Raw genomic sequence first — 17,956 nt, 5'->3', positions numbered from 1 at the left:
TCACCTGTTCTTTTCTCCCCATGTTCTTGACTCGGGATGATAATCAATCTTTGGAGATGAAGCAATTATATTGTATAAAGTAGGGCAGTTGCTAAAACTGTTTTGTGTAAACGTACCGGTTGTTAGGTTACAAAGAAAATTTACCACTCTTCAACCTTCTCAGATCAATTGGAGTACTTTATCGAGTAACAATATCAATTACTTAATTTCAGAGCGTGAAACATTGTATCTTAAGCAGAAGGAGAGATTTCTTGATGCATGATAAATAAACATTGAGTCTACATTGTGACCTCCAGGATCCAGGCTTTATTTCACGATACTGGAGGTCCATATCATGCTTATTGTAGCTCAGTGTTCATTTACTTATGTTGATATGGTGTAGCCCTGAATTGGCTTGTCTTGAGATGTTTGTGATTACTCAGTGTAGTACTGAGCAGAGCTGTGTTGAGGAATGCTTCATTTGTGCAATATCCTAGTGTATGTACATGTCTTGTGCCCACATTCTTGCCTGATCTTGTACTCTCCCTGTGATGGCCAACTGATTTGAGCTGTGGCTTTAGTTGGTAGTATGGTAGCCTTTGAATTCAAAAAGCCTCCTTTAAAATGTATGAAAACCACAGCTGACACTTCAGTGCCATACTGAGGGGACACTGTATTGTTAATAGTGTTGTCCTTTGGGTGAGATGTTAATCTGAGGCCCCACCAGGCTGCTCAGATGGCAGTGAACGATTCCATTGCACTATAATTAGAGCAGGGGAGCTGTTCTCAGTGATCTGAGTTGGTTTAGCTCAGTTGGTTGGATGGTTGGTTTGCAAAGCAGTGTGATGACAACAGTGGGGTTCAGTTTCTACCACTGGCTGAGTTTACTATGAAGGGTTCTCCTTTTTTCAGTCTATCGGAAGGATGTTGAGAAACTTGAAAGGGTTCAGAAAAGGCTTGCAAGGATGTTTCTAAGGTTGGAGGGTTTGAGCTACAGGGAGAGGTTGAACAGGCTGGGCTGTTTTCCCTGGAGCGTTGGAGGCTGAGGGGTGACCTTATAGAGGTTTATAAAATCATGAGGTGCATGAATAGAATAAATGCACAAAATCTTTTCTCTGGGGTGAGGGAGCCCAGAACTAGAGGGCATAGATTTAGGGTGAGTGGGGAAAGATAAAAAAGAGACCTAAGGGGCAACATTTTCACGCAGAGGGCGATGGGTGTATGGAACGAGCTGCCAGAGGAAGTGGTGGAGGCTGGTACAATTACAACATTTAAAAAGCATCTGGATAGGTATATGAATAGGAAGGGTTGTGAGGGATGTGGGCCAAGTGCTAGCAGATGGGAGATTAACTTGATTTAGGATATCTGGTCGGAATGGGCAAGTTAAACTGAAGGGTCTGATTCCGCGCTGTACATCTCTATGACTCTTCCCCTCACCTGAGGCGTGGTAGCCATCCGGTTAAATCACCACCAGTTGTCTCTGTATTGACAGAGCAGCCCTATGGTCTGGCAAGACTACGGTGATTTGATCTATTCCTCAGTCAATATTGCACTAACGGATCATCTGGTAATTATCACATTGTTAACCACATTTTTCATACAGTGTATTGTTTCAGAAAGTTGGCAAAATACAACTGTTAGTCTATGATTTCCCTTCCAAAATACAACTTAGCCATTTTATTGCAAAATCGTTTCAACTTGAATCTTACAAATTTGCAATAATATTCAATTTGTCCTCATATGACATGTTCCATTTATTATACTTGCATTTCACAAATATTAACTCGATTGCATTCCTTGTCAGGTATGTAGTCTGAAGTTGAGAAAGGAAGTGAGGCTGTGATGCTGACATAAACAAACAGAAATACTGACCAAGGGCTCAAATTTTGCTTTTGATTGTCTGTCTGTTATCTGGACAAATTCACTGTCAGAGGGGGGGTCCTTGAACTGGAAGTGAATTTCTGTTGTGTTCTATGATTAATGTTGTATTGTGTATCTATTGTGTTTTCGCACCTTCCGGCTGCTGGTGTGACTTGAGGAACGCTGAGCTGAGCTAGACAACACAGTACAGCTGTAGTGAGTCTAGCTCATTGTACACCAGACCTGTTCTGGTCTCCAAATTGTTTTCAGCTTTCCAGCGTTCCATCAGAAAGTAACTTAAACTTTTGAAAGTGAAAACTCATATCGGTTTGCAAAGTTTGTGGTGAGGTTGCTCCTTTGTTGAACAGGAACTGAGTCAAAGCAACGTTAACTCGGAAAATCCTGAAGTATTACTTTGCAAAGTGTTTCTGATTTTTACAGCTCGACTTCCTCCCCTTGGTTGGGTGACCACATATGGCAGTTTATGGTGCTGCACATTAGTTTTACAAAGATGTACCATTTAAGAAAGAGGTACTTACCACAAAATCTCAAGTATTTAAATATTTCTCCCAGGATTGACAGCACTGAAAGGCCTGAGGAGGTCTTACAGCACAGGCAAAGTTGAATCATGAGATACAGGACGGAAATAGGCTATCTTTGCTTCACTGCATCTGTATTAGCCCTTGAATTAAATCCTCCACCCCTGCTCTTTCTCTCAAGCTGTGTGAGTATTTTTCCATGTATTTATCCAGTTCAATTTGAACATTACGATTAAATCTGCTTTCAGGCAGTGCATTCCAGACCACAATAGATCCATAAAGTACTCGTGGGCTGCAGATGCTGGAGATCTGAACTAAAAACGGATTGGCAGCATCTGTCAAGAGAGACAAAGTTAGCTCTGTTTTGGGATTCATCTTTTGGAACAGTGTTCCCGGTAAAGAGTCATACTGGACTTAACTCTTTGCAGCCAGATCTGCTGAGTTTCTCCAGCTCTTTCTGGTTCTATTTGGTAGCAACCTCCAGTTTATTATTTCTCTTCAAAACAGATGTTTCCTCCTGTTCCTCTGGTTGTATTGTCAATTGCCTTTGAGTCTGCTTCCTGTGGTGGGCCCTTGCTTTGATGGGAAATGGTTTCTCCTTGTTTGTTTTTTTTAAAAACAATGAGGCCCTTTCTGAAATATCTCCCTTGTGCAAATCCACTATAATGTCCCAGACTTGGCGTGACCCAGCATGAAAATGTAGATGGTATAACAATTGTTGAATGGGAGCAATGCTGGTCTGGTCTTTAGGTGTTTGTGTGGTTTGGTGGGCTGTAAGGATCAGTGTGCTGTGAAGTATTTCAGCAGCAGGGTTTTTAACATCCGTCTTGATCTTTTTTGCAGTAGCACTAGCAGCAACAGTCAGTCCTGAAAGGTCTGTCCTTTAGGCCATGCTCTCCATTAGAGAATCATAAAATGCCTACAGTGTGAAAGCAGGCCCTTCGGCCCAACATTCCACACCGACCCTCCAAAGAGTAACTCGCCCAGACCCATTCCCCAACCCTATTCCTCTACATTTACCCCTGACTAATGCACCTACCCTACACATCCCTGAATTCTATGGACAACCTAACATGATCAATTCACCCTATGCTGCACATCTTTGGACTGTGGGCGGAGCACACCGAGGAAACCCACACAGACACTGGGAGAATATGCAAACTCCACACAGACAGTCACCCAGGGTTTGAATCGAAGCTAGGTCCCTGGCGCTGTGAGGCAGCAGTGCTAACCACTGAGCCACTGTGCTGTCCTTAAGAGGAAAAGATGGTCCTCTGCTGTTTGTAATTTTTATTAATGACTTAGATGAGGGAGTCGAAGGGTGGGTCAGTAAATTTGCAGATGATACAAAGATAGGTGGAGTTGTGGACAGTGAGGAGGGCTGTTGTCGGCTGCAGAGGGGCTTAGATATGATGCAGAGCTGGGCTGAGGAGTGGCAGATGGAGTTCAACCCTGCCAAGTGTGAGGTTGTCCATTTTGGAAGAACAAATAAGAATGCGGAATACAGGGTTAATGGTAGGGTTCTTGGTCAGGTGGAGGAACAGAGGGATCTTGGGGTCTATGTACATAGATCTTTGAAGGTTGCCACTCAGGTGGATAGAGTTTGTAAGAAGGCCTATGGAGTATTATCGTTCATTAGCAGAGGGATTGAATTCAAGAGTCGTGAAGTGATGTTGCAGCTGTACAGGACTTTGGTTAGGCCACATTTGGAGTACTGTGTGCAGTTCTGGTCGCCTCACTTCAGGAAAGATGTGGAAGCTTTGGAGAGGGTGCAGAGAAGATTTACCAGGATGTTGCCTGGAATGGAGAGTAGGTCGTACGAGGATAGGTTGAGAGTTCTCGGCCTTTTCTCGTTGGAACGGCGAAGAATGAGGGGTGACTTGATAGAGGTTTATAAGATGATCAGAGGAATAGATAGAGTAGACAGTCAGAAACTTTTTCCCCGGGTACAACAGAGTGTTACAAGGGGACATAAATTTAAGGTGAAGGGTGGAAGGTATAAGGGAGATGTCAGGGGTGGGTTCTTTACCCAGAGAGTGGTGGGGGCATGGAATGCGCTGCCCGTGGGAGTGGTAGTGTCAGATTCATTGGCGACCTTTAAGCGGCATTTGGATAGGTACATGGATGGGTGCTTAATCTAGGATAGAAGTTCGGCACAACATCGTGGGCCGAAGGGCCTGTTCTGTGCTGTATTGTTCTATGTTCTATGTTCTATGTTTTAAAGGACCTTGTTACTGCTGCTGCCCCTCCATCTAAACTCTCCAAAGCAACGATTTCTTTCTTGAAGTGCGAGACTCCCAGATCTTTAAAACCCCTCTCCACCCTCAAATTGGAGAGGAACAGCTCACATTTTTGGGAAAGACCTGCATTAACTATGAGAAGTCACAGAGGAATCTACAAACCTCAGGAGACTGTGAAGGAACCATTAGAGTAGAGGCAGGGTATGTGCATTTACAGATGACCAAGCCAGAATGAATCTCTGGGCTTGGCTAGGTTTGCAAATTGTAACCAGCTTTTGTTGCACTGAGTGTAAAAATACATTTTGGTTGAGTGATATTGCATAATCTTGTCTTTGGTATGACCTGTTCTGGAAAAATTGGCATTCCAATTTAAAATAATTTGTCAGTGAATCTTACGTGGGCGGTGTGACTTCAACATTCTTTTTTAAAAGACTGAACAAAACCTAATGAAGAGAAGATTACATCGTCAAAGCATGTATTATCCTGTTTGGTGCTGCGTTGTCCTCTCGCACTGGGGCAAGTGCAGACTGTCTAAAGTCCGGGTTTTCTTTTTGATCGTGTTACTCTTTTTCTTGGCCCGTTGACATCACCATTTGCTGGTGGTTTGGTGAACACTTGTGTCACTTATGTATCTCTCTGTCTCCGGCAAAATATTTGCAATTGTAAATACATTTTGTGATGTAAGTTGGAGTCCTACTGCATACAGTCAAACCCGAAACTAATTTGTGGTTTGGATATGGAGGGAGTGAGGGAGATATCAAAGGTGAAAATGCAAAAGAGGAGGCTGAAGCATTTGCAACTATCTTCAGCCAGAAGATCTGTCCCCAGCGACAGATGCCAGTCCTCGGCCAATTTAATTCATGCCACATGGTATTCTGGAACAACTGAAGGCACTAGATACTGCAATAAGTACGGGCCCGGACAACATTCCGGCAATCGTACTGAAGCCTTGGTGCTCTGGAACTTGCAGCTCCTCTGATCAAGCTGTTTCAGCACAGTGTCAATGTGGAAATTGCCCAGGTACATCTTACACGCAAAAAGCAGGCAAAATCCAACCCAATGAGTTGTACCCCGTCAGTTGACCCTCCATCCGAAAAGTGATGGAATGGGTCATCACCTATTCTATCAAGCAGCACCTGCTCAGCAATAAGTTGCTCAGTGACACCCAGTTTGGGTTCCGCTCCTGACCTCATTACAGCCTTGGTTCAAATGTGAACAAAAGAGCTGAATTCTAGAGGGGTGGTGAGAGTGACTGCCCTTTGATATCAAGGATGCATTTTACTGAGTGGGGTATCAAGGAGCCCTACAAAACTGGGGTATTGGGGGCAAACTCTCCACTGGTTGGAGCCAGGTCTGGCACATAGGAAGGTGGTTGTGTTTGTTGGAAGTCAGTCAACTCCACTCCAGGTGTGATATTGGTGTGGCTTTCGATTCTCTCATATTGGAGATGGTCACTAACTATCATCCCTTGAAATTCAGTGCTGTTACCACCGCTGAGGCCCCTGAATTCCCCAAATTACAATTGACCAAAAACTGAGTTGGGCTCACCATATAAAGCAAGTCTGAGGTTAGGAATACCGCGGGGAGGAAGTCCCCTCCCATTCTCCAAAGCTAGCCCTTCATTCACAAGGCACAATTAGAAGTTTAATGGAATACTCCATTTACCTGTGTATAACTCCCAATAGCATTTGAAAGTAATTGGCACCATTCAGGAGAATGCAGCCCACTTGATTGGCATCACATCCATGAACACCCACTCTCTCCAGTAGCTCAGTAGCAGCAGTGTGTACCATCTACAAGATGCACTGCAGAATTCTTGTGGAAAGATTTGTAGCTTGGCTGTTGGTTGCAGTTCTACAGCAGGGTTTCCCAGGAGGCTCCACAGTGCTGAGGATGTCACCTAGAAAGAGGACAAAACATCTGCAAATCAACTTCCCAGCTTGACAAACATACCCACAACAACTGCACGACTGAATTTCATCGAGGCTCCTTTGACAACCCTTTCCAAACCCACAACCGCTACCATCCTGAAGGACAAGGGCAGCAGATACATGGGAACAGCACCCCCTGCAAGTTCCCCTTCAAGTCAATCACTGTCCTGACTTTTAAATACATCATTGTTCCTTCAGTGTCACTGGGTCACGATCCTGAAACACTCTTGCTAACCGCATAGTGGGTCTACGTATATCAAATCAACCAGGGCTTTAAGATACATGCTGGCTCAGCCAGTGAACCCTATATCCCATAAATAAATAAGTGAGACACACCAGGCTGATGATGATATTGTTTTTATTATAGTATGTTCTGATTATTTTGATTATTTTATGATTGATTATTAGATCTGCTTACAGCTCCAGAGAGTGTGTTGGTCAGGTTCCTCTCTAATCCATTCTGTTTTATCCAGTTCAGTTCCTTTCCACCTCAGGGATTTCTATCAGGGATTTCTGTCACTGCTGCCAAGAACTTCCTGGCTCAATGACGTGAATCCTTTTTCCAAGTGGTCCCCTGACCTTTCACCTGTGTTGTCAGCTCTCAGCATATATCACTCTCAGACTCTCCCCACCTCCAGTTAGCACCACCATTGCGTTGGCAACTGACCTTCCATCACCCCATGCTGGCAGTCTTGCAGCCCAATTGCCACCTCCATCCCTCATTCCAAAAGCTTCCCTAAAGCTCTGTGACTTCTGCCCTCTCTGTCTTCTGATTCTGCCCTATGTCTCTCCGCCCTCTTTTGCGTTCTCGCCCTCTCCACTTCCTGTCTCAGTCCCTGCTCAAAATGTTCTTTGTACCCAAGGTTTTGGTCAGCTCTGATTCCACCACCCCACCCAATCCCATCCATTGGCTTTGACACAAACTTTGCTCGACAGTGTGACTTTAAAAGTACCAAGGGATGTTCAACTATTTCTAGAGGCCCGAAACAAATGCAAGGTGGTTGTTATTGCAGTTCTTATTTTTTTCAAATGAAGGATTGCAGCACCCTTGTACCTTGAGTCACCAACCCTGCTGCTGCTGAGATGAGGATATTCATTTCTTCAGGGTTCAGTGCCAATAAAACCACCTGCTGTAAACCAGGCCAAACTGCTTGGCCACTGGGATGGAGTTGGTCTAAATGCCACGTCCTTAAACTCAGCTGTGCTCCCCACCTGATTGGGGAGGTGATATCTGATGCTAAAGGTTCTGAACAATTGCACCGAGTCCCTCCCAGCTTAGGAATGCAGCGACTGTTGGTCTTGTGAAACCAGTCTCTATAATAATAATTCTTGGTTCCTCCCTGGATTGCAGAAGTACAAAGGTACAATTGACATCCTCAGTGTTCTGGGAAAGGTGCAGTTCAAGGTACAACAATGGGTGTTGGACAGTAGTCCAGCAAGTAATCAACAGTGATTATATTTCTATTTGGAAAAATGTCCGTCAAAGTAGCATAGAGATCCAACAGAAATTTAACTTAATAATAAAAGTAAGTTGCAATCTTTGCCTGTTGACCATAGTAGGGCAATGTGAAGCAAATTCACTGTTGTGAAAGGTAAATTTTAGGGCAAAATGTACAAATTGTTACGTAATTTTTAGCACAAAGCAGGCCATTTGGCCCAACGTATCCAAACTGTTTTTTCTGTTGTAACAACAAGCCCTCAATAGATCCTGCTCCTCCTTTGTGGCTTGTGTTTCCTTGCTCCTCACCTCAAGTATTTTTCAGAACAGGACAGGAAATATGTCATTTAGAAAACCTGAAAAACGGAATTAAAAATCACAGAACACCAGGTTATAGTCCAAAAGGTTTAATTGGAAGCACTAGCTTTCAGAGCGCCGCACAACCACCTGATGAAGGAGCAGCTAGTGCTTCCAAATAAACCTGTTGGACTGTAACCTGGTGTTGTGTGATTTTTAACTTTGTACACCCCAGTTCAACACCGGCATCTCCAAATCTTGAAAAACAGGCACGTTTTTTCGCTTTCGAGAGCGATAAAGGCGAAGACAACAGTGTTTACCTCAGACTCAAGCGGCCAGTAATTTTAATGTTGCAAATTGTGAAATCTTTATTGGTTGATGGCTGCTCTTGAACATATGTGCAGACAAAATTCATGAGGGTAAATTCCATCCTTTCTGTTTTGCTGGGCTAGTTCCCAACTGGATTGTGGTCAGTAACGAGCGTTTTTATAAATTCATTCAAAGAGGCCTCCTTCGCTGGGCGGGCCAGCAATTATTAGCCATCTCTAATTGCCCTTTGTGAAACACTGCAGTCTGTTTATTCGAGGAGGATAAGTGGGATAGATACACAAGGGAGCAAAGAACAGAATTTTTCGACTGAGTCAGTGAGCCATTATATTGAATGCTGTCTTTCTGTGCTGTATGACATGTTACATGATGCAGAGGTGCCGGTGTTGGACTGGAATGGACAAGGTCAGAAGTCAGACGAGACCAGGTTATAGCCCAACAGGTTTATTTGAAATCACAAGTTTTCGGAGCATTGCTTCATTCTTGGTGATGAAGGGGCAGTGCTCCGGAAGCTTGTGATTTTAACAAACCTGTTGGACTATAACCTGGTGTTATCTGACTTCTGACCTCATCACGTTACAGTCAATGATATTCTTAAATTGTTATTGTCTGCTTCTCATCCTGCTTAATGTCCTTCAATATTCCCAAATTAGTTATCAAATGGACTGCAGCGGTTCAACAAATCCAGCTCACTGTCATATTCTCAAGGACAGACTTGGATGGGCAATAAATGCAGGCCCAGCCAGCGACACCCAACCTCCCAGGAAGGGTTAGGCCACATTTTAAAGGCATGTTTCTGGTGTGTGTGTGTGTGTATATAGATCATCAGTCTGGCTGCATTTCCATTGGCCTTTTCCGTGCCAACGATTTTGTCCTGTATTTGGTTTGTACAATTTTTTTTTACTGTCAGGCTGAATGAAATGTGGCTGGTTTTGTTGTCATGGTGTCTACGCTTTCTTCATCTGCGTCTATAACAAATTCCTGACCCGAACAATGTTTCTCCATCTGCTGTTACTTGCTTCATGCTGAGTGTTCAGTGTGAGCTAGGGCTGCTTGAGAGAGAACATAAACCACCCTGTTTATCAGCCTTGAAAGATTCATTGAGTTGTATAAATGGGCGACTGACTATGTTAACTGCTATTGACGCAGGTGGAGTAAGACTGGTAATTGGCAAATGGGCTGTACGTTTGAGGTTTAAAATATTGTTTGAAATGGAAGAAAAAGCCATTTAGAATTCATACTTTCATTGTGCAGTCCTTTTAGTACAGGAATTGGGGCATCCTGTTGAGGTTGTATAGGACGTTGATGAGACCATTTCTGGAGTATTGTGCCCAGTTCTGATTGATCCTGTTAGAGGAAGGATATTATTAAGCTGGGCAGGGTTCAGAAAAGATTAACTAGGATGTTGCTGGGGATGGAAGGTTTGAGTTATATGCAGAAGCTAAATAGGCTAGCATTTTTTTCACTGGAGCGTTGGAGATTGAGGGGTGACCTTATAGAGGTTTATAAAATCATGAGGTGTATAGATAAAGCAAATGGCAGGTGTCTTTTTCCCTTTTCAATACTTTTTTTTTAAGGTGAGAGGAAAAAATTTTTAAAAAGACATGGGTGCAGTTTTTTTACGCAGTGGTTTATGTGTGGAATGAATTTCCTGAGGAAGTGATGGGTGTGAGTACAATCACAACATTTAAAAGACATTTGGATTAAAAACATCAATAGAAAAGGGTTAGAGGGATATGGGCCAGGAGCAGGCAGGTGGAACTAGTTTAGTTGGGGATTATATTCAACGTGGACTGGTTGAACCGAATGGTCTGTTTTCATGCAGTCTGACTAACTAAATGAATTTAACTGCACTCTTGACTCTCGAACTCTACAAATTCGGAGGATTTAGGATTGATATAAATCAGTCAGTGTGGGAGAAATTGAATTGATAATTGAACAAATGCCTTGTTAATCTGTGCTAATGGCCTGATTCAGATATATAATAGAATTTTTTTTTTAAATTATCGCCCACATATTTGGTAATGGTGTGTGTGCTTTTCAAGAAAAGTAGGCTTTGGTTGCGCTCAATCTACTGCAGTTGAGAAAGTTGAAAATTACAGGATATAGTAATATCTGAAGACAAAAGATTGCAGTCCAGAAAAGTATAATTCAGATGTTGTCGTGAGTTGTCAGTATGTATTCAGTTAATGGGGAGACTTCAGGTGAGCATTTTGGAATCATTAGTTCTCTTATGCAATTTTTATATGTTACTTTGCAAATGGATGACTCTACCAGTGTTTCCTGCTCATGCCTATTTTTTGAAGTGATGTGGTCCTCGAACATTTTCCTTCAGAGTTTCCCGTGAGCCACTTGGGTCCTTATGGCAATACTGTGCATTTCAAGGTCATTTTCCTGCTGCATGTCTTTCTCGAAAGAAAAAAGTCAGATTGATTTGGCTCCGTTTCAAAGCTCAGATGTTGTTGTTCGTCCTATTCAGACTTGTTATGATACTTCTTGAATTTGGGCCTTTAGGCCCAGAGGTAGGGACAATACCTGCTCACCACAACTGCCCTTGATTACAGAGCTTGCCATGCTGGTAAATCAACTTGGGGTCCTATGCACATTTGGCAAGTATTAAAACCTCTGGGCTAGGACTGCCATTAGTGATTGTGTTGTCCAGTTAATCTTCCTGTCCTGGTCCAACTCCCCACACCACCTGGGACTGACATGATGAATGTTGAATTGCCAAACTATGCAAGGTTGTAACCAAGTGCTGGAAACTGGGATTGGATTTGCATCAAGGTTGCCATTGAGCTCCACAGTGACTCTGGTTAGGGAAGTGCTGGGTTCAAGTCCTCATTCCCAGGTTTTGAACCTTCCATTGATCTGTGAGTGGGTGGCCTCCTGGGTTAGGAATTTATGAATACCTTCAATAATATTCACCCACATTGAGGGTGTTAACTGATGTGAAAAATTTGGATCATGTGACTTAGTGGTGTTGTGCTCCCATTTCTGTGTTACAGGCCTCCTGTGCTTATTGATAAAACAGGATCAGAAATAGCTCCTCGATCTCGTGATCCTCCATTTCACTTAGGCTGTGACTTTGTGATTTTCTACACAAGTTCTACTTTCCTTGAGCCTTAATGGGTTACACCTAAAACAAAGACTTATCCACCTCCTGATAGTGTCTGGCTTGCTCTGTTCTTCCAGCCTCTTGCCTGTCCACCTTAATTCCCTTCATCTTAGACTCTCTGGGTTTACACACTCTCACTGGAGGAAAAGCATTTGATCGCCTTTGTTTTCTGTCACTTGTTTCTGCAACAAGATGGAGGTTACAACTAAAGGAGCTCCACTCCACATTAAACATAGCTGAGAGCTGCAGTCTGTCTGTCTCACTCTGACAAATTACCACAGGCATGCTGCAAGGATTAGCAGGTTGATAAGCAGCACCTTCTGACTGTGTATTATGAATGCACCTTCTATGTGGAACAAGTCCTGGGGCCACTGCATCATCTAGAGGCAGGAACATTACCCATTGTGCTATAAGATCACTTGATCCCTTTCATGTCCAAAAATCCATTGATCATAGGATTGAATATGATCATCAACTGAGCATGCATTGCTGCTGGTGTCAGGATTTCCAACGTTTGTCCACCTAAGTACAGAGTAACCTCGATTATCCAGCATTTGATTATTTGAATTCCGGATTATCCGGCAAGATCGCAAGGTCCCGATGCTTGGATAAACTATGTTATCCGGCATTCGATTAACCTAACAAAATGCACTTCCTAATGTTTCAAAGTCCTCAAAGTAAAGCAATTGCTCCTTTGCTTGTTCCTAAATAGCTGATTCTTTTTCCCCAAGCATATGCCTCCCTATTCCAGGCTCCTCTGTAGCCTGCAGTAGCCTCTGAGCATTCAGCCAGTCTGATCTTGGATCCAAAGGAAACCAAAAGAGTTGCAGTAAATCAGGAATAATAGCAGAAGTTGCTGGAAAAGCTCAGCAGGTCTGTCATCATCTGTGGAGAGAAATCAAAGTTAACACTTCAGGTCCAGTGACCTGTCCTCAAAGAATTGTAAGAATTCCTTGTGTTTCAGTCACTTCTCATTCGTCATTTGGATACAGAACTGGCTCAAATGTCGAAGACAGAGGAGGGTTGTTTTTCAGACTGGAGGCCTGGTGACCAGTGGAGTACCACAAAGATCAGTGCTGGGTCCAATACTTTTCAGCATTTACATAATTGATTTGGATGTAAGCTTAAGAGGTACAGTTAGTAAGTTTGCTGATGACACCAAAATTGGAGGTGTAGTGGACAGTGAAGAAGGTTACCTCAGATTACAAAGGGATCTTGATCCAATGGGCCAATGGGCTGAGAAGTGGCAGATGGAGTTTAATTCAGATAAATGCAAGATGCTGCATTTTGGGAAAGCAAATCTTAGCAGGACTTATACACTTAATGGAAAGGTCCTAGGGAGTGTGGCTGAACAAAGAGACCTTGGAGTGCAGGTTTATAGCTCCTTGAAAGTGGAGTCGCAGGTAGATAGGGTAGTGAAGAAGGTGTTTGGTATGCTTTCCTTTATTGGTCAGAGTATTAAGTACAGGAGTTGGGAGGCTGGTTAGGCTACTTGGAATATTGTGTGAAATTCTGGTCTCCTTCCTATCGAAAAGATGTTGTGAAACCTGAAAGGGTTCAGAAAAGATTTACAAGGATGTTGCCAGGGTTGGAGGATTTGAGCTATAGGTAGAGGCTGAACAGGCTGGGGCTGTTTTCCCTGGAGCATTGGAGGCTGAGGGGTGACCTTATAGAGGTTTATAATATCATGAGGGGCATGGATAGGATAAATAGGCAAGGTCTTTTTTCCCTGGGGTGGGATGAGTCCAGAACTAGAGGGTTTAGGGTGAGAGGGGAAGGATATAAAAGAGACCTACGGGGCAACTTTTTCACACAGAGGGTAGTACGTATATAGAGTGAGCTGCCAGAGGAAGTGGTGGAGGCTGGTACAGTTGTAACATTTAAGAGGCATTTAGATGGGTATATGAATAGGAAGAGTTTGGAGGGATATGGGCCAGGTGCTGGCAGGTGGGACTAGATTGGGTTGGGATATCTGGTCAGCATGGACGGGTTGGACTGAAGGGTTTGTTTCTGTGCTGTACATCTCTATGAATCTATGACTTGCTGCAGAGCGCATTGGCCCATTCTTCTAGTCACAGTCTTCCGATGGGCTTTAAAGTTTCTCTTTGTTATTTGAGGCAGAATAGGGAAGTCTTGTTGCCTCATGACTCTGTCTGTAGTGCTACTGTTAATGATGAGGTGCAGACACTGAACTAGGGTGGACAAAATTTAAAAATCACAACACCAGGTTATATCCCACAGGTTTATTTGGAAGTACTAGCTTTTGGAGAGCTGTTCCTTCGTCAGGTGCCTGTGGGAAAGGATCATGAGACACAGAATTGATAGCTCAAGATCTTGTCTTGTGATCCTGCCTGACTAGCTGCATGACAAAGGAGCAGTGCTCTGAAAGCTAGTACTTCCATATAAACCTGATGTCATGTGCTTTTTAACTCTGTTACTACTAACATAAATCTTCCAATCATCTCCATTCCACTCTTGTAATCTGTACCCACTACTCTTCCCTGAACTAACACAGTCCAAAGCAAATGAACCTGGACTTGGCAATGTGTAAACTAGTCATTATGGGATTTGTTGACCTGAACAGTTGAAAGGTTGTGAAGCTCTTTGACTCTTTTGAGAGACACAATAGGGATCTTGTATGAATGCAAAGTCCCTTGTAATTCCTGTACCATTTCCATGTACGAAGCTAGTGCCTGTCTGATTATCTTTTCTTCTCCGCAGACTGATCACAAGGGATTTCTGTAGCACCAGGCTGCATTTCCATGAACATTGGCAGTCTGCCTGTCCTGTAGTATGTTTATCTCAACTTCCAGTTTCTCCTACTCCCATTGCAGTATCTAGGTCTTTTTATTTTAAGAATGAACACCAGGATGAAATTGACTAGTCTTTTAAGTGAATGTTCTAACAGAATTGCCTGTCATATTTGCTCAGGGTGAGACATTAATTTAGTGCCGTACTATGTTTATTCAACATGCAGCACTTGGATTTGTCCTAAACCCATCTCTTCTCTCTGATTAACCGCTGGGCACAAGCATGCAAAATGCCATGTTGCACAGAATCTAATATTCTGCTAAAGTGACGCCAGTACATGGACTGGCCCTTGAAGGCAGAGAGATCCAGGAACTGAATATTGTCACATTGTGAAACTCATTAGCAAGATGTTGTGTATAGTGACAGCTGCCTATAAATCCCAGTTGCTTTTTTTCCTCACAGTCACTCTGAAATTTCTGGCTTTCTAAGTAGCCCACAATGACCAATGAAATGCGATGTGCCCTGAAGCACTCTTGTTTTAAAAAAAATTGGAAAGGCTGATAATTTCTGTTCTGAGATAGAATTGTGCATCACAAAATGCACTGTCTCATAGTGATGGCAAAACCTCCTAGTGCAGTTCCAAGTGTCAGCTGTGGCTCAGTTGGTGACCCTTTCACCCCTCAGTCAGACACAAGGCTGGCTTGGATCGAGGTAATACATTCAAAGATTCTGGGCACAGTTGAAGTGTTTCTGCTGCCAGTTTGGACACAACAAAGTCCCAAATGTGATAAATGTATTCTGTTGTGTCATAACCAACTGCATTGTATACTGAAAACAGCATATGTCTTGACTTTTGACTATCAACATCCCACGTTAAATCCCCCTTCATTGAAATCAAGACTAGTTTGTGGTTGGGATATCTGGTCGGCATGGACGGGTTGGACCGAAGGGTCTGTTTCCATGCTGTACTGTATGTTTGGCTGCCCTGTTTCCCACAATGTTCAGTAGCTGTGAAGTGCATTGGAACATCTTGAAAGCTGTTGGTGTCATCTGTGGCCAGGCTGGCATTTCTTGCCCATGGCTAATTGCTTTGGAGAAGGTGGTGCTGAGCTACTGTTCTGAGCCACTGCAGTCCGTGGGGTAGCAGGGCACAACAGTATTATTGGGAAGAGTATTCCAATATCTTGGCCCAGCAGCGGTGATGTCATTCCGAGTCAGGATGGTGTGTGACTTGGCAAGGAGCTCGCAGGATACTGCGGGTTTTGCACGTTTTGCGCGCTCCAAAGTTCTCCGGTAGAAAATGATCCCAGCCGCTGAGGGTTAACTTAAAATGAATTGTGGAGGTTAATAACAAAGGAGTTCCATGTTTGGAAAGGTTTAAAATATTTCCTGATGAAGGGCTTTTGTCCAAAACGTCAATTTTCCTGCTCCTCGGATGCTGCCTGACCTGCTGTGCTTTTCCAGCACCACTCTGATCTAAACTCTGGTTTCCAGCATCTGCAGTCCTCACTTTTGCCTAGTTGATTTTAACCTTACAGTGAATCCTCTTGCAAGGATGCCCACCTTGAAGAAGTTCTCCTCCTCTCTCCACAAGAGTCTCAGTGAGTCTCTCTCACTCACTGCAATCCCCAAGTCATCCCCTCTGCCCTGAAGCTCTTCAGCCAAATACTGAAACAGACTCGCTACCACAGCCACATTTGCTTCCTCAGTGCCTGCCTCCGTAACCAACTGATCCCATGTGGACTCCGAACTACATTCAACCTAGCACAGTTTGGAACCGAACAGGACAACCAGTACAGACTACAGATTCAAAACCACCCAAAACCGTTCACCTTCTGGATCCTCCACTCCACACTTGCAGCAATGCGCCAGCACCTAACCTCTCTACACTCAGCCCTGCTTCAGCTGAGGGCCACACACTCTCAGAACTGCAAAGGACCCACTCTATTCGAAATTCCTGATGAAGGGCTTTTGTCCAAAACGTCAATTTTCCTGCTCCTCAGATGCTGCCTGACCTGCTGTGATTTTCCAGCACCGCTCTGATTTAAAATATTCAGTAGTCTCGAGTCTGGAGTTTCAAATACCTCTGTGAAATTTTAGATTGTTGAGGTTTTATATTTAATGCCATTATTATTGTAAATCCTGGCTGAATGATTAGGATTACTAAAGAATTGCCTCACGGCAACTGAAGCATTCTTGAGGTTTCTAAGCAATCATTGTATGATTTTGTAGTTCCAGTCTAATTAAAATGGCATTTGTACTTTATTTACTCTACTTCAGCATTTCTATACAATTAATGTTCTTCCCCACTGGAAGGACGCTAATTGTACAGACCTGGCTTTTTACCCAGGTCCCTTTTGAGTTGTCTGTAATTATAAGAGAACTGTTTGGTGGAGGCTGAGTGCAGAAATTAAATGACAGGCAGCCAACCTGTTACAACATGCCTCAGTCAGAAAGCGAGTGGGTGTGTTTGTGGTGAAGCGTATCTGTGCGTGCATTTCCAGCCCTGATCCTGCAGTCAAGATGCAGTAAGACGCCTTGGGTTTGGAGACAGATTCGTCAATAACAGAGGCATTGCCCCTGCCTGTACTGCACGCTCCAATTCAAAGGGACTTGGCAGATGGTGTGTGCTCAGGTATGAGGAAACTCCAGGTAAAAACAATGACTGCAGATGCTGGAAATCAGATTTTGGATTAGTGGTGCTGGAAGAGCACAGCAGTTCAGGCAGCATCCGAGGAGCAGCAAAATCGACGTTTCGGGCAAGGCAACTCCAGTTTGTATGAATCTGTGGGTTGATAAGTCAGTGCATTGACATGCAATCTAGTCCCTTTCTCCCTCTCGCTGTCATTCTCTCTCTGTTCAAGCACCTCCCATCCATCAGTCTGACCATCTTTGGTTGGTTGTTTGATTTGTAATATGTTTAGAGGAAGGCAGCGGTAATGTCACTGGGTTAGCAATCCTGAACCCCAGGCCAGTGTTCGAGGGACATGGGTTTGAATCCCATCCTGGCTGATGGTGGCACTTTAGATTCCATAAAATCTGCAGTAGAGAACCACGTAGTCATTGTCAATTGTTGTGAAAAACCCATCTGGTTCACTAATGTCCTTTTTCAGGAAGGGAAATCTGCTGTTTTACCCAATCTGACCTACATGTGATTTCATTTCCCCAGCAATGTGGTTGACACTTGTCTGCTCTCTGGGCAATAAATAAGGGATGGGCAATAAATGCTGTGAACCAAAAAGCAAGCGCAGATGATCAATCTTGCTGAAAAGAGGGCCATCTTCCTGAAATTTTTCACCTTTCACTCCTCATGACAAAGGGCAAGAATGTCAAATTTCAAACAAGTTGCCAACAATCAGCACCCTTTCCACCCAGGGTATAAGTGTATAGTGTATATCCTGTGATTTCCCCCTCATAATAAGTTATAGAGTCCTAGAGATGTATAGCACAGAAACAGACCCTTTGATCCAACCCGTCCA

At 43.5% G+C, this 17,956-nt stretch overlaps 1 protein-coding gene across 2 annotated transcripts in view; it reads left to right on the top strand.

Moving 5' to 3' along the window:
* Positions 1–17,956, top strand: part of mcu (mitochondrial calcium uniporter) — a 155,665-nt gene that overhangs the window by 21,929 nt on the left and 115,780 nt on the right. Inside the window, exon 1 of one of the 2 annotated variants that reach the window (XM_072583523.1) lies at positions 17,083–17,112. The exons of the other annotated variant lie outside the window; for it this stretch is intronic. Within the exon in view, the coding sequence (XP_072439624.1) occupies positions 17,098–17,112 (15 nt within the window). The 5' untranslated portion in view covers positions 17,083–17,097. Of the gene's footprint in view, positions 1–17,082; positions 17,113–17,956 lie in introns of those variants that run through there. 2 annotated transcript variants of the gene reach the window in all.

The sequence above is a fragment of the Chiloscyllium punctatum genome, chromosome 13 (genome assembly GCF_047496795.1).
Source record: "Chiloscyllium punctatum isolate Juve2018m chromosome 13, sChiPun1.3, whole genome shotgun sequence".
NCBI lineage: Eukaryota > Metazoa > Chordata > Chondrichthyes > Orectolobiformes > Hemiscylliidae > Chiloscyllium > Chiloscyllium punctatum.
Note: the sequence above shows the minus strand (reverse complement) of the source record. Positions and strands in the feature narration are given on the sequence as shown.